Source organism: Lactuca serriola, chromosome 7 (assembly GCF_051521515.1).
Source record: "Lactuca serriola cultivar US96UC23 chromosome 7, Lser_US96UC23_V15, whole genome shotgun sequence".
Taxonomy (NCBI): domain Eukaryota; kingdom Viridiplantae; phylum Streptophyta; class Magnoliopsida; order Asterales; family Asteraceae; genus Lactuca; species Lactuca serriola.
This window is the reverse complement of record NC_136414.1, coordinates 7,013,179-7,034,420: the sequence shown is the minus strand read 5'-3', so window position 1 is coordinate 7,034,420 and position 21,242 is coordinate 7,013,179. Positions and strand designations below refer to the sequence as shown.

The 21,242-nt window shown below is 31.7% G+C and overlaps 1 protein-coding gene across 1 annotated transcript; it reads left to right on the top strand.

Moving 5' to 3' along the window:
- The first annotated feature begins 10,100 nt into the window (after positions 1–10,100).
- On the top strand, positions 10,101–13,159 carry LOC145061283 (peroxisomal membrane protein 11D-like). Its single transcript, XM_079008716.1, has 8 exons — positions 10,101–10,238; positions 11,309–11,519; positions 11,606–11,680; positions 11,767–11,841; positions 11,958–12,038; positions 12,130–12,204; positions 12,277–12,450; positions 12,952–13,159. Exons 2-8 carry the CDS (start codon positions 11,328–11,330, stop codon positions 12,985–12,987), a joined length of 708 nt encoding a protein of 235 aa, XP_078864842.1. The 5' UTR covers positions 10,101–10,238; positions 11,309–11,327; the 3' UTR covers positions 12,988–13,159.
- The last annotated feature ends 8,083 nt before the right edge of the window (positions 13,160–21,242 follow it).

The window sequence follows — 21,242 nt, the reverse complement described above, 5'->3', positions numbered from 1 at the left end:
TTTTTACTGAATTTTTAATATATTTTTCCTATTTTATGTAGATACCAACCGGTTATTTTTCATGTTGATCCTCATCCTAGAAACCTTGCAATTGGCTCAGATAAATCATGAATCATGAGTCATTAATATACTATGATTTTGGTATGATGAGGGAGATTAAATCCTTGACAAAAAAAAGATTGATATTTTTATGCAATTTATGAAAAAGTTGCAAAAAAAAGGTAAGATTTTTTTATTTATTTTTCTAATACTGTAAAGTAGGGACACCATAATATAGTTTTTTAGGTACTCGATTAGAATTTATATTTGGATTAAGATTAAAAAGTATTATGTTATCATTACAGATTATGAACAATTTCATAAGTCTTGAAGCGCTTCAACCCATTAGAGACATGCCGTCAATATGTAAAAGTTGAGAGAAGAAGTGTGAGATGAATATTTGAAGCTCTGGAGCATTTGAGGTTATTAGGTATGTATTGTATGTAGTTCTTTAGTTTATATTCATATCCTTAAGCTATTATTAGATGCTTAAGCTATTAAGACAAAAAAAAATTGTAATGACCGTGTACTATCAAAGTTTATCATCGGGAAGATTTAGGATTTTTATGTATAGAAGGTTGATTATCAAAACAGAATATATCCACTTCCAAGAATTTATAAAATTTATATATTTTTTAGTATAACCAATGAAAGAATGGTGTTTTGCCATCAAGTTCTATTTGACCTTATTTCTTACTTTCTTAGATAATATACCATCGAGGTAATGGGATACAATCCCTTTCACTGAAATAAAAAATCAACCGCGGGACACTATACTTGAGAATCTTTGTAGTTAGGTCATTCTTAAGATTCTTACATTTGAAGATGAAACGTGTTCTAACCGTATTGCATAATATGCATGCTTTCTAAAAGTGCAATTCTTATCTGATTTATATGGTTGTATAACTTTGTATTTTTTTAACAGAATCAAGAATCGCACATGATGAGAGTCGAAGTATGTGTAAAAGGGATATGAAAGTGGATGTTACCCAAAATGGATGTTGGAAAATCAATTTCATATTCTTCACCTGCATTACCCAATACATTTGCTTTCCAAGATCCAATATAGTTAAGTTGGATGCATATGTTGTCAAAAAGGATCTTAGGTTTGGCTTATTTATTTATTTTTAATTTCCTTATAGGTAAATTGACATTTGCATTATTAAAATGATGTCTGTGTGAAGTAAGTATGAACAAAGAGCGTTTCTTTTTTACAGCCATCTAAAGTTTGGTAAATGACCCTTTTACACTTCTTTTTTTAGGGCGTTTTATTTTCATTTTTTTTGTAAAATCTTTTAACTTTTGCATTATAGGAGTATTGATTATGGACTACACATCTATACGAATTATTCTAACTTCTTGACAGCTCAATATGAAGTCACCTCATAGGAATTCGACATTCAAAAAGCTTTTTAACTTGCCACCAAAGGAATTTCTCATCAGTGATTTTGTCATGCTCTCCATGAGAAATTTAGCCCTTCAGGTATACTCGGACGGTCAGATTTGATTACGGACTGCACATCTACATGAACTGGTTACTTATTATAGTTTCCAATTTCATTTTTGAAGAGTAGACTCTTCCTATATTCAAGAACTGTTGAGTTTTATGCCAACTTATTGGTACACAAAACAAAGGTTTTCATTGCCACTGCTTTTTTATTCTTTTATTTGTTCTTTTAGTGTATGATACAAAATTAGATGAGTTAGGCCAATGTTATGAGCTATCATTTTAGGGTTTTATGTCAATTGTAGCCTTGTACTCTGAATTTTTTTCATACAACGAAATTATGTTGTTTTTCCTTTTGTTTAATCCCAAAAAGAACTTAAATGAAAATGAAAAATTACAGATAATTCAACTACAACGACAACTTATAACATTTCAGATTCTAGAGGATATTTGACAGTTTTCATATAGGTCGCGCTTGTGTTCTCCAGGTTAAAGTTTTTTGCCAACTCAAGAAAAGGGAGTATTTTGCCCCTTGATTAAAATTGACTTATATTTGGAGATATGTATAAATTGATACTAATACCCTTAATAAATGTTATGATAAACACACGACAGACAAACACAAGGGTGTTGTCGTAACTTGAGTTAGAAATAGATTTACTTATAGGATTCTTGAAAAAGCATTTATGTTATTTGCTATTGTCCAATGATCGTCAACACTAGTCTTTGGTAACTTCATCACCTTAGAAAGTTGAACAATAACATCAGAGGGGAGAGGAGTGTAAACATCATATATGTCTGGAACTAAGAAAATCAATGGCTGCAATAAAAAATGCAAAAGAGCTTGAAGGAATAATTCTTTTTTAAAGGTTATTTTTTTTAAATAACCTATTGCAATGAGTCAAATGTAATTCCCACAAGTGTTTAAGGACCCTCCTACACCGATCATATTATTATTATTACAAATCAATAAAACATTAACTTGAAGAACATATAAACAGTTGTAATTTTTTTGAAAAAAACATGAACTTACTGGAAGATCATTAACAAATCGACTAATAGCACTAAAAGCTCCAAATGTAGCACCAATTTGTATTGCATTAATTGATATATCAACAAGAAAGAAAAAAGACAACTGACATTGGTTCCTGAACCTAATAAGAGTATAAATTAAAAAGATATAGTATTGAAGGTACTCATATGTGACAAGGTCGTCCAAATAATAAAACAAAAAACGTTGTATACAAAGAGGTCCTTCATCGGTTATAGATATTCAAGTATTTCATTGTTTTTTTCAATGTTACCAATAAAACTAATTTTATTTCTTTTACTTTCTTTTTAATTATTGTGCCAACTTTTTATACTTTTATATGTATTTTTTATATGTTCCCCGCGTTTTACGCGGGTCATAATCTAGTTGTTGAATATATTTTAAGAATAAATATATAAGTTTACATAATCTCTAAAAATAACAAAAACGAAAGTAAAGTAAATCCAAAGACAACTTGTATTTGGTTTCTATCATTTCCAATTCTATTGTGAGACTTATCTAATGGGTTAACGTTACCAACTGTTAGCCCAATAAATAGTGAATTACATGATTAGTTTTGCATTGTTGGTAGGCCCAACACATGCAAGGTCTAAATAGTGAATTACATGATTAGTGTGATAATGATTGCTGGCTCAGTATTTATGCATTTATTATATTAAAAAACAAATCGTTGTTACCCTAAGTTTAGAAAAATTGTGCTAAACATTTAGCAACTTACGTGAATTAATTAAAAATATATTTTTTTTGAACGGCAGGCATAAAATTAAAAAAGAAAGCTAGCCAGGAGCTAGAGATACAAAAGGGAGAAGTACAAAAGTAAAACACAACAAAAGCAAAGCGCAAGACTGTAAAAAAGAAACTACAACTTTCTATAGCATTCCAAAACCGGGTCAGAGCACCATTCGTTCCAGCATATATTTTGACCTCTCCTCTTTCGAGCATTTATCCATAGATGAGACAGAGCTTGAACCTTAGATGCCAACATCGTGTGTGATTTTGCATTAGATCCATGAGCCTTAACATTCCTGTAACTCCAGATTACCCACATGAATACTAGCATTATAGCTTCATGAATCATCAGCAGCCTTTGATGTCCACCAATCTTTAATTTACAGTCTAGCAATTCACGACATGAGTTGTAAGAGCAATCCAATAGTCGCCACCATTTACACACTTGCAGCCATACTTCCCTTGAGACAAGGCAACCCACAAAAATATGATCCGCAAATTTTGGAGCCGCATTACACATTTTACACCAGTTTGAAGAGTTGATACCATATTTGAAAAGATTATCCATAGATGGAAGTCTACCCTTACATGCTCTCCATGCAAGAATGTTTAACTTCCCTGGTACAAGTGGATTCCACATCCAATTTCCATCGCTACAGGGAAGGGTAATATTGTCAATATGGGATCTCAGCGATGAAACAGTGAATAATCCAGCAGGGCCAAGTGTCCAGGTCCATTTTTGTGAGCCATCCTCGTTTGAAACCTTGGAAATGGTTCGAAAAATATGAAAATATTATAAAACAAAAATTCTATATAATAACTAAAGTGATTAACCGTTGCCATAGCCCTCCCAAAATTGCGGCTACTAGTTGGCACTGGTGCTTATAGGGATTAGGTGATTTAACGTAAACTAATAAGTTATTATTTAATACACCAAATTTGGCGTTTTTATTTCAACATTGTACATGCCTCGATGCCCCTTGCCAACTAGTAGTAGTAGAGCGATAAAGGTGCATTGGGCCCGACAAAAAGGGTCCGCGCCCAACCTGAAAGACATTTTCTGATCTTTGAAAGGTTGATTTGTTTTGAAAAAAAAAAGACTGTTTAAGGGGCCAATTATGATGGAACAATTAGAAAAGTCCAACTAAGTTAAGGACTAAGGGTATCTCCAAACCACCCTCATACTTTATTTCTTCCCCCATTCTTCTCCAACCCTACCCCATTTTCATCTCCATTTTTTGAGATATGAATAGTATTCCCCCATATATGTGGGAATACTATTCATATCTCTAAAAATGGAGGTGAAGTTTGGTTGTCAATTTTAGTCCCTCTCATTTTTATTTTATATATTTCTAGTTTATTTTATCTACTAATTATAATTTAAATGCAATATTTAATATTTTTAATATCATGTTGTATACTAATTTATATTAATTAATCATAAATATAGAGTTTAATTAGTAGAGGGGTGTATTTGACAATATATATAAGTTATAAAAATGGAATATTTTAGGAATATATTTTTTGGGGTAGAAAATGGAGTAGGTTTGAAGATGAAACACTATTTACTCCATTTTTTACTCCATTTATGGTGAAAAAAATGGAGATGGTCTAACTGGACGTGTAGTTATTTCTTATATCTTTTCATGAATTTTTTAATTTTATTTATTGTAACGACTAAATGGCCATTTTGGGGCATTTTTGTTACCTTTTTGACCATATGCCCCCTCTAGTATATCTAAAAATTAAGAGTCGGTCGTTTCGTTTCAACACAAATAAAAACGCTCTTTAATCTTGTATGCTCGACTAATTTGGAAATTAATTCCATTTCTAATATGTAATGAGACACGATTACAAATCATACACAAATATGCTCTCCAATGATATTCCAAGTCATTTAGAAATTGTTGTCCCTTATTAGAGAGAAAATAGTATAAATATGCTTTTGAGATTGAATATTATGAATATCCATGTTAAAAATTCACTTTAACATTTCTAAGTAATTCTATAACTTAACCATTGTCAAACTGACCACAACAACTTTAAGAGACTCTCAAACCGGTTGAAAAATCAGTAAATATTATTATGAATATCCATGTTAAAAATTCACTTTAACATTTCTAAGTAATTCTATAACTTAACCATTGTCAAACTGACCACAACAACTTTAAGAGACTCTCAAACCCGTTGAAAAATCAGTAAATATTAGTTCGTCAAATAAGATATCGACAAGTTTAGGGATTAAGGAAAAAATGTTCTTCATGCTAATGTATAATTTACAGGAGCTCTCGAAGCTCTTCTCCCCTTCCTAGAGACTGACTTTGTTGACTTTTTCAAAAGTCATTCTAAACACAAATCTTTCGATATCTATGAACGCTATGTTCTCGCTCTATGACAAAAAAAAAAAAAAAAAAAAAAAAAAAAAAAAAAAAGTCTAAAGGATGTGAGTTCTAAACATGATTATTAGTTCATGTGAGAGTTTGATTTCCATTGTGATTGGGCTCCTTCTAAGTTAGATGCCATCCAACAAGCAGACCGTTGTGTACCTAAATTACATCCAACATTATTTTTTTAGCTAGCATGATTATTTCCTATGGAAAATCTTGACGCTTGATTCATGGATCATCTTTGAGAGTTTTTTTTTTCCAGGTGGATTCGAGTTTTATGAATACTTGCCTTGGAAATATGGTGATCACCATGGGCCACTATTGAATGCAGAACGGAAGATGAGCACGCAAGGATCGTTGCTGATGTTTGCAGATAAGTTAAAGAATATCAAAAATCAGATTCTTCAAAGGAAAAATGCATATAAGCGAAAATGATTTTTTTCGAAGAAATTTATAGGTTTAAACATATGAATCATAAAATAAATTCAATAGAATAAGATTACAACCCATATTCTTGACCTGATTTAATTACATAACTGGATCTTATAATTATTGTTGACTTTGATTAACCTTGATGATTTTAATTCTTGTTGACTGTTATTAACCTTGATGATTTTGTTATCTTCATACTCATGTATGTATCATGAATGTATTAAAGATACATTATATAGGACTTTTATTTATTTGACGTGTTTGGGTTTTAACATTTTTATTTTATTTTATCTATTTGGCATGTTAAAGGTAAAATTGCCACTAACTTCATCAAATTTGGTTTCGAATTATTATAATGTCCCAAAAATACTAGTAATATTTTTCATTTTTAAATCATTAAATACATACAAACATTAGTTCAAAAATCAATGATAGTAAAATATATCTCTCAAACATTAGAGTAAAATAGTAATAATCAATGCGGAAATCAATCATAGTAAAAAATTTTATTTTTAAATCATTAAATTCATACAAAAATTATAGCAGATGAAGAACAACTGCCTAGTTTGGCTTGACAATCTTTCTTTTTTGTTTTTAAAACAACATAAGATACCAAAACAACTTAGACCATAGTTCTTCACTTGATGTAATCTATGAGCATATAAGATACCAAACAAACTTAGACCTTGTTCTTCATAATAGTAGTATCAAATGTTTTTTTTTCTCTTCAAATTCTAATGCTAAAAACCGTTAACAACACTATAAATAACAAAAAAAAAAAGCATAATAATTATGAAGTAAAACAAAAAAATTGGTTCGAATGGAAACAAAAATTAAGTCTCAAAGAAATATAATGGTACTATTATAGATCAAATCACTTTCAAGACTGAAATTATTTCTAATCGGAAAAACATGAAAAACTAAAACTAAATTTAAAAATTGTCACATTTTAGGGTATTTTTCGGGGGGGGGGGGGGGGGGGGGGGGGGGGGAAGTAAAAGAGCTTTAAACTTGTTAAAATATGGTAAACTTGTTAAAATGGTTAAATTGAAAAAAATATAAGATTTTTTTGAGTAAGTAAAAGAGCTTTAAAAAGAAACTCGATATATAATATTTTTTATGATATTAAGTTATTAACCTAAATTTTGTATGATGATCTTATAAATGCTTTCATCAAAAAACATAATTTAAGAATTACTTTACACAAAGTATTCATTAACTCTATATCACACCAAGTTTTAACACACTAACTTATATTTATGCAATAATTTATTGGATTCATAAAACAAATCAATTTTACCCCAAAATTAGAAGAATTGTGCTAAACATTTAGCAACTTATGTGCCTATTAATTAAAATGTTAAGAGATTACAAAAGAAAGCTTTAATAGATAAAGGATCAGACACTCAGACTATACCCTTCAACCTCTATGTTCGTATCACCATCTCTCCTATAAGTATTTATTATTAGGTAATACTTATAATATTTAAGTAACTATAACATTATCATTTTTACCATAAAGTAATATTATAAACATGAATATTTAGTAATGATATACGACTTGACATGTACGGTCGGTATTTTAAAATTATTATATAGAAAAAAAATAATAAATGTCAAAAAGATAATAAGTGTATAGTAATTCTAAATTAACTTGTTAAGTAAAATAAATATAATACTTTATCATATATTTCGAAAATATTAGTATTAAGATAGGATTTTGTATTTTTAAAATTCGAATTAAAATTGATTTGTTACAAAAAAAAAAATTATAGAAATCATAGAATAGACACGTGTTAAATAGGAATTTTAGAAAATGAACATGTGATATTTTTAGGTTTCGTTTATTAAAATAGATAGATATTATAAATAACTAAATAAGTAGATATTTGGAATATTTAATATATTTATATTTCAAAAAGATATATTTCTTATTAAAAAATACTTTATTAAATATTTATTCTTTGTTATAAAAATATAATAACACCATGTATTCTGTTATATCCTGGAAATTACAATTTAGAACTTACATTTAGATATATTGTATCCAAATATTGATCAAATATGGTATAAATCTTAACAAAGTACTAAAACAAATAAAAAAAATCATTTATTATTATATTTTTTATTCATAGTTTATAAGAGATTATAAAATACATCATATGAATTACATAACATATGGTCCAATTATAAAATAGAACAAACTACCAAACTTTAGTCTTATTTGAAACAAAGATTACTAAAAGTTGATAAAAAGATTCAACATAGAAGAAACCAAAAAGGTAGGTAATTTTAAATCAAAACACATTCAATATTTCATGTGTATATATGCATGGGTGTTATTAATTATTTGTGTATCGTACATCAATATTATTAATTATATTTATTCACGACATCAAAGACCTTCAGACTGTATCTATGTATACTAGGTATATGTACGGGACGTGTTTATGGAGGTATTTTTAGGAAATTCTAAAAATATTGTAAAACTATTGTTGTTGGTGTTAGGAATTGAAGTACTGAACATGATGTAAAATAGCAACATACTTAACTATTTAGCCAACATAGGCAAATAGAACTAATGCATATTACAATGCTGTGAATTTGTGCATGTCTCAATGTCTTCACCTGATTTGTCCCAAAGTAAATTACAATGTTAACTTTTTACACCTTGACATGCAAATGCATAACACATTATATATAGTTGACATTATATATCGTTGACTGGGATCGGTTTTTCCATACTACAATGCCTTATAAGGATTCTTATGTGTAATTATTTTGCAAATAAGAGAATATTCAGTAAACATCTTATCTTTACAAAACTTAAGGTAAATGTTAATGCAACAAAATTCTCAAAAAGTTTGGAAAACATAAGTCAAATTAGGACATTTTTCGTCCAAAAAGATTTAAATACGTTTGTAGAATAAGGGTTAAATACAAATTAATGGAACTATAAGCGTGTTAATCTTAAAACAACATATTCAATGGAATGTAGTTTTTCATTCAATGGGTTGAAAATTACATCGGATTTCTAAAGTGGAAATGAACTACAAAGAAAGAATTAAAACATTTTCAATTCTCAAAGCTAAAACATATCCAATATGTTTTTTAAGGTTGTAAATGAGCATATATGAGTCCGACCCTATCCAAGCTTGAGCTCTTCCCGTTCAAATTTATGAGGAGGTTGGATCCTTTCGAGCCTCATCTTCAAAGCCTGAGATCAACTAGTGGGAAATTTAATAGACTTGAATTTAGCTCGGACTCGGATCGAATGTCAAGTTTTATTGTTCAAGCTAACAAAAAAGATGATGTAATTATTTCGGTCACATATCCCATTTGAATATTCATTTTTCACTTATTTTTCACTTATTTGTCCAATAACCTATTTCACAAAAGGCATTAAAATTTAGAGTCATTAGAAACCATAAAGGTACAATTATTGGGCAAACCAATTTTGCTGGGTCATTTATATCAAGAAGTGTCAAATTATTGCAAGATTTTGTGAAGTATCTTTATTGCTTATTACTCCACTAGTGGGGAAAAAAAAAACTAAAATTTGTAGGCTTGTTATTTTGTATGGTCACTATGTACATTACAAACATTCTCTTTTGTGTAATTACAATATACACTACATTTGAAATTTCAATCTCAAAGTCTTTTTTTTTTCATGGAAGAATTTATACCAATCTTTAGTCTTAATTGTTTTTTATATATCTTTTTATTTATCTCCTTTTATAACATTCTGGTTATGTTGATTGTATAGCCCTACCATAATATTTTTAAACTTCATAGCGTAATATAGTTAGTTGATCACATGAGATAAGTTTTACCGGAAACCTTTGATTAATTAGAAAAATAAATTTATATTTAAAATAGAAATTCCAAAATACGGTGACGTATCAATCTAATTTTACTAGAGAAAAATAGACGACCAAACATGGCCTTATCATATCCCTTTTCTAAAACAAATTTGTTTTTTAATTTTTAATTTTTAATTTATTTTTGTGATTTTCAAAGGATGACCGCTCGGCACATTCGCCAATACAAATCCGATCGCTTTCTCTCTCACACACTCAATGTGTGTACTCTATAAAGGGTGGAAATTTTGAGCCCTAAATTTTCTGCTATCAATCTCTTTCTCAGCTTACAGGTATACAAATTCTTTACTCTCTTCACCTTACAAGTTGATGTTTATATCGAATTATTGATGTTTCTTGTGCAAACTTCGATTGAATACTGATCCGTTCTCTTAATGATTCAGTCTGTGTTTTCCAATTTTTTGTTTGGATTGGATTGTTGATCAGTATGTTAGTTATGATAACTTCAAGCTTGTCTGTCGATTTTCTTTGGTTATTATTCGAACAAGAAGAGATTTCTAGTATGTTGACCTTGGTTTTCCAGATATGGAGCTGTTCATGTTGTTAAATTATTTGTGCTTCTGTTATAGTTCTCGATAAAACTGTAGGTATTAAGTAGAATTTCTGGACTGGTTACTTCCTTCGTTGGGTTTTACATACTGCTGAATTGAAAAGCTCGAGGATGAATCGGATATGTCTCAATTACACTCGAATAAGTAAAAATCTGTGGACCAAAAGCGTTGGTATAAATTATTTGTAAAAGTAATAATAGGCGAAAAGGAAACTTTAGATTCAAAATTTTTCAGAAAGTGGAAGGAGGCAAGTATATACTACTATAAAAGGAATCCTTTCACGAAAATGTGACAGAATTGTCTTCTTTGTGTGATAAAAGGCTATACTTCTTCACTTGTTGATTAAAATGTTTGATTGGTGGTAAAGGATGAAAAACATATAAAGAGACTGAGGAATTGCTTGTTACTATGATTGCTATTTAACTGTATATGTTCCTGTTAATTCAATCCATGAATAGAACCTTTGTGTGTATGGCATAGATGGCGTTCCGTGTTCATCGGAGAGTTGGACACCATTGTATAAAGATTCATTTTGGTTTCATGTTGAAGAAGTAACAAGATTCTTGATTGTTTGAACTTTAATTGAATCATAATTGGTCGTTTTAAACTTGTATATCCAAAAATCCAACCTATCTTGATAGAAATTCTGATATATTGTCAAAAAGGCGAAGAAATAGAACCAGTTTTCCAATTGAAATTTGTGATAGAATCAAATTCTTGCATCATATAAGTGATAAAATCATGCCTTGCATACATCACAAAATCATGTTTTATTTTTGTTTGCTTTGTAGATACAAGAAAATATAAAAGATGAGTACATTAGATGTTGCGAGGACAGAACTTGCTCTTGCTGTTCTGTATTTGAACAAAGCTGAAGCCAGAGACAAGATCTGCAGAGCAATACAATACGGCTCAAAATTCGTGAGTAATGGGGAGCCAGGAACAGCACAAAATGTTGACAAGTCAACTAGCTTGGCTAGGAAAGTTTTCCGTCTTTTTAAGGTCTGAATTATGTTACAATATTCAAACTATTTTGCACCAAACACAACAATATAGAATCTGATTTTATTTGTAAATCATATTTGCAGTTTGTCAATGATTTGCATGCTCTTATCAGTCCAGTCTCCCCTGGAACTCCCCTCCCAATAGTTTTATTGGGGAAGGTATGCATTCTTTAATTCTTATCTTCAAATGTCAATTCTCTCTTTTTAATATTTCTAATATCAAAAAAAATGCTTTTTTTGTCCAGTCAAAAAATGCATTACTGTCGACTTTCTTGTTCCTTGACCAAGTTGTTTGGCTCCATAGATCCGGCATCTACAAGGTGTGATATCTTTTCTAGTTTTGATTAATTATCTATTCGTTTTAACTATTTAACAGAACAGAAACTTTTATAAAAGCAGAATGTCATTTTGGACTCATGAAGTTTTATTATTTTAGAACAAAGAACGGGCAGAAATAATTGGCAGGATATCTCTCTTCTGTTGGATGGGGTCTTCAGTCTGTACTACTTTAGTCGAGGTACATACATATCCAACCCTCATCTTCAACATTTTACATATCTGACCCTCGTCTTTGATATTTTACATATTCAACCCTTGCTCGTCTTCAGATAGGAGAGCTTGGGAGGCTTTCGAAGTCAATGAAGAAATTGGATAAGGAACTCAAGGATACCAATAAATACAAGGTTTGTGTTATACCTCTTGGATAATTTATTCAGTTAATTTAAATTTAAATTGAAATTAAATAATCAATACAGAATGAAGAGTATCGTGCTAAAATTAAATCATCAAACGAGAGGTCATTGGCTTTGATCAAAGCAGCCATGGATATTGTGGTTGCAGCCGGGTTGCTCCAGTTGTCTCCCAAAAAGGTGACTCCTCGTGTTACAGGAGCCTTTGGATTTGCCAGCTCCCTCATATCTTGTTATCAGGTACTTACTTACTTTATAACCATTAATTATTTATACAAGTCAAAAAAAATTTGGACAAAAAATGTTTTTACCCGAAAAATTAGATACCATTGTAATTATATAGTTTCTACTTTCTAGACGATATTACGAATTTGGTCCTTGTGTTTTACTCAATATTGCAAGTTGGGCCAATAATTTTAAATCTTCATGAGTTGTCCTTAGGTTTGCATTTTGGATTTAATCCCTCTGATAACGAAATGCAAGTCTTAAAAGCAGGAGTAAATTACATTTTTGGTCCCCAATTATGGATTGTTTGACAAGTTTGGTCAGAGTGAAATGCAAGCTTAAGTACGACTTCTGAAGATTTCAAAATATGGACTAAACTGGTAAATTTTGAGTAAAGTAGAGGGACCAAATGTGCAACAAAATGTAAACTTACGAACAACTTCAGGAGGATTTCAAAAAAAAAAAAGACCAAACTTGAGATTTTTGTTAAATACGTATTGGTATTGGTTTTTGCAGCTGCTTCCAGCACCACCCAAGTCCAAATCGTCTTGAGCAGATGAATGATGAGTACCCAAAGCTAGATGTGGACGTTGTTAAAAATTAAAATAATTATTAATATATAAATTGCAGTTACATACAATGTTTTTGTATGATTTTTTATTTGCAGTCAACAATTGCAATAATGTATGTCGTGCCTGTTTTTATCATATTAGTATTCTGTGTATGACTTGCTTTTAAGATATGGAAATATTACTTGCATGTTAGAAAAACCATGTTTGTGTGTGTACATTAACCAGGTGCTAGTGTTGGAAATTTTAAAGGTTAACATAGAGAAACAATAATGGGTTTATAAGTTTTTTCTCTTTTTAAACTTGTGAAGTATTCGGTGGTGGTCAAACCCACAAGCATATACCTAGATGTCAACGTGGATGAGGAATACAGCTTTGTGATGATAACTCTCGTCTTCCATTATAAAAAAGGACAGCACCTCCTAGGGTTGTTAGATAGTCTCATATAGCACTCTTTGATTGGGCTTTCCATGTTTAAATTGATTCATAAGGTTTCAAACTAATATAAATACGCCCTTCGAAGCCCCATTTGTTCTCATGCAACGATTTCTCATCTCCTCTCCTCTTTCCTTTTGAGCGTTTGTAAGCACATAATTGCACTAATTTTGTTTCTTCACGGTTTTGGATTGATTGCTTTGCTTTGATTGTTTCTTTATGGTTTTCGGTTATTGTTTTTGCTTTGATTGTTTCTTCCATAAAATCATGGGGTTATACAGAGTGTTGTAAATACCTTTGAGGACATGGGTTACATCCGTACAACAATCTCCCTATCAAGAAGTCAAAATCAATATGTCTCCACTGCGGCCAAAAAAGTTAGGGGTTGCCGGTGCCACCGTGGACTACCCCTAGGTCCGCCCCTGTCCGAACTTATCGTATTGCACCCCAGAGAAAGTCGTGGTTTGTGTGGCCGACCACCTATTTGGAAGAGATGACATGAGGCTAAAGTTCAGGCGTGGTTGAGAGGTTACCATTCGAGATGTTCTTCATATTCCAACCATGTCAATGGGTTTGTGTTTTGCGGGCAAGTTTGATAAAATTGTGTTCAATACGGAATTTGTGAGGATTGAGATCAGTAAAGGCATTATTTATGTTGAGAAGACAAACAATTGTGGTGGTATGTTTCATATTTGCCTTAGCGATGAGGGTAGGTCATGTGTAATGAAGGATGTTCGTAGTCTAGCGTCCAGTGTTGGTAGTAATAATGTTAATTGTTGAAAACTCAAAGGCAATAGTGTTTTATGGTAACACTTTTTTTTTTTAAATAACGAAATGCATGTTTATCACACCCATGTGAAAAACATCTAAAAATGCAAACTAAACGAATTTTAAAATAGGATAACAAAGATTTTGATAAACGATAGACTTGTGAAATTTCAAAGAAACCATTTTCATATATTAAAAGAGATACATTAACGTTTAACACTAAGTTTGTGCAGATTAACCGGGTGTTAGATGGGTGCAAGGTGATCATTATACCATTTAACATACATAGTAAGATGATTAGTTCTTACAAGTGATTAAATTAGAGATATAAATAGATGATTTTGCAATGATCCTTTATTAACTTATGAAAATCTTCTTGTTTTGATCTCAAAATGCTAGAAGATTTGAGTTTTATCTATAAAAATATTATAAACTAATCAGTGCGATTTTACATTTCAATAATGTTGACCCTTTGATTCAACTATGCGCATGTTGGGTTCAACGAGTTGGGATGTTTGGACTTTGGATGGTCCATGCAGACGTAACCCCCCCCCCCCCCCCCCCTCTTGACTGTTTGGTTTGAGTTCTAGATTTTCTATGCAGTTTTGGTTTTATTTCAAGTATTAAAGTATTAAAATGTTTTAATTTATTTAATTTTTAGTATGTATCTCAAAACTAGTAATTGAGCTTGTATTTTGCTGCGGATTTTTATGTGTGTCTGTTGCGTATTAAGAAAATATAGGAGAAAAAAAATCATATTATATATAGTAGGGGGACGGGGGATAAACACAAAAGTTTAGAAAATGAAAGATGAAAGTTATATTTTACAAAGTTAAAGGTGGAGAGGGTGAAATTGATATTTTAAAAGTATAGGGATGAAATATATCATTTTACAAAAATAAAGGGTTGTAAGTGACAGATTATACAAAATTGAGGGATGAAAGATGAAATGTGTGAAAGTGATATTCTATAAAATTGAAGATGGAGAGATAAAAATGATATTCTAAAAAATATAGAGATCAAAAATATTATTTTATAAAATAAAAAGATTGCAAATAAGCAGATTATATAAAGTTTAGGAGTAACATTGCAATGTAAGTATTAATATAATTGTATCTTGTGCCTGAAAATTATTCATTTAGCTACTACTTTTCTTACAAAGGAAAAAAAATTACATTTTATATATATTTATAATAAATGTTAAATTTTGTATCACTAACTTTACAAGTCAAACACTTAAAGAGAAAAAACGAATTATTCATTTAGCTACAATAACTTTTCTTACAAAGAAAAAATTACTTTTTATATATATTTATAATAAATGTTAAATTTCGTATCACTAACTTCACAAGTCAACACTCAAGAGAAAAAAATTGACGCCAACATATTTCAGTGGCAACAAAAATAATACCCACTAAAGCATGATAAAATTAATAATATTTTAAAACATTTATAGTATAATATTTATAGGAAAATAAATAGAAAGAAAAAATAAAATAATATTTAATTTCACGTCTATGGCACATTGCCTAAATCAAATAAGTTAAATTAGTTACTAATATGGTCAAAACGTAATTCCTTTGTTACCTAACTTTAAAAGTGGATTATGAATTTACGATATAAACAATAAATTTTTGTCTTGTGACTTGTGAGGTCTTTTAAAAGAAAAGAATTTAGACACGATGATTGTGGAGAATTAATCATAGGATAATTCCGATAAAAGAAATAGAACACGTATCACCTCATTGTCTTTTCTCATTAAAAAATAATCGACAAGAATTATACAATCTTTAGTCGACAAGAATTATACAACCTTTATTGCATCAAAATTGACACTATCGTATCGTGAACACATACAATAGTTCTACACTTCTACTCAAATTAATTGTTTTTCCTAAGCTATAAAAATCACCAAAATGTGTTCAAACCCGACCATTAATATTGCACGGTGTGGAGGGTTGAATGCCGTCGGCAAGCTACGCCTCCTGATACTCTAATTTGTCGGCGGCAATTATCCAACGGCAAAAGTACATAATTTCAAAAGAAAAAAAAATGTAATTAATGCTTTTTCTAAAACATTTATCATTATCTATATTCACAACTTTTACCATTTTATCACTGTATACAAACCTTTGACACACATTTTCTTCAAAATGACTTCCTATAACCCAAATGATCCTAACTCTTCCGACCAATGTTGGCTCAAAATGACTTCCTATAACCCAAATGATCCTAACTCTTCCGACCAATGTTGGCAAGATCAGGATCTTACCAAAGATCGTTTTATGTTTTGCAAGATCGTGATCGGGATTGTATGATCCTACCAAAATGAACTCATATTTAGATTTGTTTGTAAGGTATTGGGTGTAGAATATATATTATACATTTATGTTGATTAAGACGTTGATATGGAGTTAACTTTAATTTTTCAACATAAACAATAATTTTATTTGCTGCAAATAATAAAAATAGAAAGAAAATCTTAATTGCAAAAAGAAGCAAGATCATTATGATCATATACGACTAAAGGCTTAAGATCACAAACTGAATATCATTAGTGTAATTGCCTAGACAAAATTTTGAGGCTCTAACTATATAATAAACTAGAGAGGTGGGATCATATTTTGTTAAAATCTTAAGATCGTAGTCGAAATCTTAAGATCCCACTATAGATCTTGCTTCAAATGGATTATAATGAGGTTAGGATCGTTTTTGACTTATGGGATCTTAAAATCGTAATATCTTGTAACATCCTATTTCAAGAAGTTTCTTATTTTAAGATTATAGACAATAAATGGATCAAGTAAAGTTCTTGGGCTTCAAAGGAGTAGGGTTTAGAACCTATTGGATTATTTATGATATTGGTTATGAGACCTGAGCCATTGGTTTGTGCTTTAGAGTCAAAGGGTAAAACGGGAAAAGTGATGTTTCAGACTTCTTTCTTGGAATAAGGATTTTAGTTCGGTATGTTTTAAGTTAAAAGTAATTAGATAGGATTGTGGGAATCTTCAATACATTTTCGTGCACATAAAGAACGCCAAAATCGGAGTTGCAACGAAGAAGTTATGGTTGTTTGAAGTTAAGCCGGAAGAAGAAAGTTTGGTAGTACGTTGGGCGTACTAGGTTGAGGAGTCATGTGTTTAGGGCATTACACTAGTTGTAATTTTAGGTAAGTTGGGCGTACCGTCGCATAGTGAAAACCCTATTTTCATGGTTTTGAGCCATATTTAAGGACTTAAACCCCTTGGGGTCCTTCCTAACATCAGCCTCAACCCTCTTGAGCCTCAAACTCGAAACCATAGCCCTCTAGAACAAATCTTGAGCCTTTCTATGTGTTTTGAGTGCATTTTGGATAAAAAGAGAAGTTCACGCTTGTTGATTGTTGAAGCTCAATCTTGTGGATCTAGAGCCTACATTGCTTTTCTCAACTCTAGAAGGTATAAAGTTTGAATCTTGATGATGCATTTGTTAGATCTACCTAGTCTTGGGTGTTTTGAGCTTTTTGGTCACTTGTAACGCCCGTAGATCAGGGCTAGTCAATTTAGAGACGTTAAGCGTCAAAAATGACTTTTTGATGAAAGATTATTTAGAATGAATAATCTTAACTAAGTTGTAGTATATGTTACAAGGATTCTGTACATATAAAGAACGCCGAAATCCGAGTTATAACGAAGAAGTTATGACCTGTCGAAGTTTCGCGACAGAACCGGCACGACACAGCGCGATGTAAAAAGTGAATTTACGTTAGAGCGATATTTAGCCTTAGCAATCTAAATGAAAGTCGTAGAATACGTTAAACCGTGAGCGTGCATAAAAAGAACGCCCAAATCTGACTTCGTATGAGGAAGTTATGATTTTTCGAAGTTTCGACTTAGCGGTATGCAGCCCGAATACTCGATTTGAGACCGGACGGTTTTTAGTCGAAACAATCTAAATGAGAATCAAATATCTCATTAATTGTAGTAAAACGATAAAAAATATAGGCGAAAACGGACGTCGGATGAAGAAGTTATGATTTTATAACGGAGTTTTCCTGTCCCGGCTTATTAAAAATAAATAATAAAAAATAAATCAAAATTAGCCGAGGGAGTCTAAATGAAAGTTGTAGATCGTAGTCTCACCTACGCGTGGATATAAAGAACGTCGAAAACGAAGTTTGTATGAGGAAGATATGAATTTTTGAAGTTTATTAAATATTTTCGATATTTTATATATATATATATATATATATATATATATATATATATATATATATATATATATATATTATCCGAAGGGGGGGGGGGAGTCAACGATCTTATCGTCGTTATGCCCAGCGTAATTCGACCTTCCAGCCCCTATAAAAGGAGGTCGAGGGCAACCGAGTTCATTGCTCATTTCTTCCCTTTTTCTCGCGTTTTTGCATCGTTTTTCGTGCAAGAATTATCCCGAAGCCCCGGTATCATTCCCGAGCCCCGAAGCAAGTCCCGAGGCCCCGAAGATCCCGAGAAGTGCAATTCCCGAGCCGAAGCTCTGCCCGCGAGGAGTCCGGTTTTTGTGAAGATCTTCCAGATCTGCCGAAGAATACTACTTCTACAAGCCGTAGTGCTGTCTGATCATCTTCTGATCAAGTGAGTATATAGTTACTTTCTTCTAACGCATAATTATGAAATATTTTATACGAAATATGTGTTATGTGTATAATATAAAGTTGTTTATATGTATGAGTGTGTGGTTACTCTCTTCTAAACACATAAATATAAAGTATTAGCTATGAAATACGTGCTATGTGTTATATATTAATTGTCTATATGAGATGGGTTTGGAATTGATGTTTTTATATGGGTGTTAAATGATTTAAACTATATATATAATTTATATCTACAAATATGTTGGGTAGAACATGGGTAGATGAAATAGTTGATGTGTGTTGAAAGAATGTGATAAGAGAAAGGTGAGGATGTAATGGTGATGATAATTAGGTGATGATAGATAGGTGATGAATTACCAGTCCAGGCGATGTTGTGGCTACGTATTCATGCGATGATAGTCTATCCCTTATTATGAATTACGAGTCCAGGCGATGTTGTGGCTGCATATTCATGCGATGATAGTCTAACCCTTATTATGATTTACGAGTCCAGCGATGTTGTGGCTGTGAAATCATGCGATGGTACCCTAACCCTTACTAGACATATATTGAGGGAGTGATCCCCGAATTAGCATTGTCTATATGATATAAGCGATGATCCTTAGGAAAAGTTCTTAGGAACAAGCATATAAGGATATAAGATGTAAGGAGATGAGCGGTAAATATGATATAGGAGATGACCCTTAGGATAATATCTTTAGGGAAGATTAAAAGAAGATAATGGGGATGGGTAATTGGGTTGATTGTTTGATGATTGAATATAATAATTATATTATTGTGGGTTGAAAACCCTATATGCTCACCAGGCTCCCAAGCCTGACCCACTCAGTTTAATTGTATCACAGGTATCGATACGAAGCTGCTTTACACTGAGAGATTAAAGGAGATGTAAATCATTAGTGTAATTGAATGTAAGTTCTGTTTATGCTTATATGTCTGTATCGGAACATGACATCCCGAGGTTTTATTATTAAATGAAAATACATTCTCTTTGAGAAATGTTTTGATAAGTTATTATCATATCTTTTTTTGGGAACAAATTCCTCAACCGTTTTCTTTAAAAGATTACTCTGATTTTATAAAACAAAGCATAAACAAATCAGTCTTTTCTGGCTGTGAAAATGGGGATGTCACATCACTTTAGTGCATAAAGTTTAGATCTTGAAAGTTTGTGACCTTGTTTATGGATAAAGTTGGAAACTTTATCCATCTACATATCATATTGATTTAGATATGAAGGTTGGAGATTTGGACTTAATGAATTAAGTTGAGAAAGATGCATTTTTGGTCCCTTTAAGACTTAAATACTAGATCTTGGTTGTTTGGACCATTATAATGGATAAAGTTGGAAACTTTAACCATTATGGAGCTATTAGGAACCATACAAATGTGATCTTGGTCCTTCTATCCCTTCCATGCAAGAGTTATGATGTTTGAATGGATTAATAGTTAGGGTTTTAGCATCTGGACCTTTTCTAGCCATGGAAAGTCATAAATGTGGAAACTTTATGACTTAAGTCGATGTGTTGAGTCTAAATACGAGTCTGGATGGAATGACCTTAAGGAATAAACACTTAATGAGAAGGAGGGTGTCCAGACTTAGTACGTTGGGCGTACCAACGGGTACGTTGCACGTACCTAGTCAAGGTCCCATGTTTTGGTCAAGGATACACTATGTCGGACGTAGTTACTAAGTACGCTTAGCGTACTCAGTCAGTTTGACTTCTTTGAGTTTTTGACTTTAACCTTTAACCAAGGGTTTGCCAAGTTTAGCTTAAGGGCATTTTGGGTATTTTGAGCTGTGGGTTGAGATTTTGCCATTGTTTTTTGTATGGGTGACCTGTAGAGTTGGTATTCGGAGCAACGCATTGCTCAACTATTTTGTCACACTGTGAGGTAAGTTTTCCTCACTGTACTTATGGGTTGAAGGCACCAATGTCGGCCCACTAGGTTATATATCCTAGAATAGAGGATGTTGTTATGTTGTATTGATCTGTTAGAAGTGATTCCTGGTATATAAGATGTTGTCATGCGAGAGTGATCATTAGATATATCTGTTAGTCTGTTGACTGGTTATATCATTATCTGTTTACTGGATATATGTTATTTGTTATGTATATGTCGACATAATATGGTTGGGTTGAGGCAATGCTTCTTTGTGCGGAAGCCAACAAACCAAGGAGCAAGCCAGGCATAATATGTGGGTCCGAAAGGCAAGTCAGACTTCTATTGTGGGCTCGGGAGTAAGCCAGACATAAGTTGTGGGCCGAAAGGCGAGCCAAATTTATGTTGTTGACTATGGAGTAAGCCATACATGAGTTGTGGGTCGGAAGGCAAGCAAGACTCATGTTGTGGGTCATGGGTAATCCAGTCTGTTAGTTGTGGACCCAATAATGTAACATTTG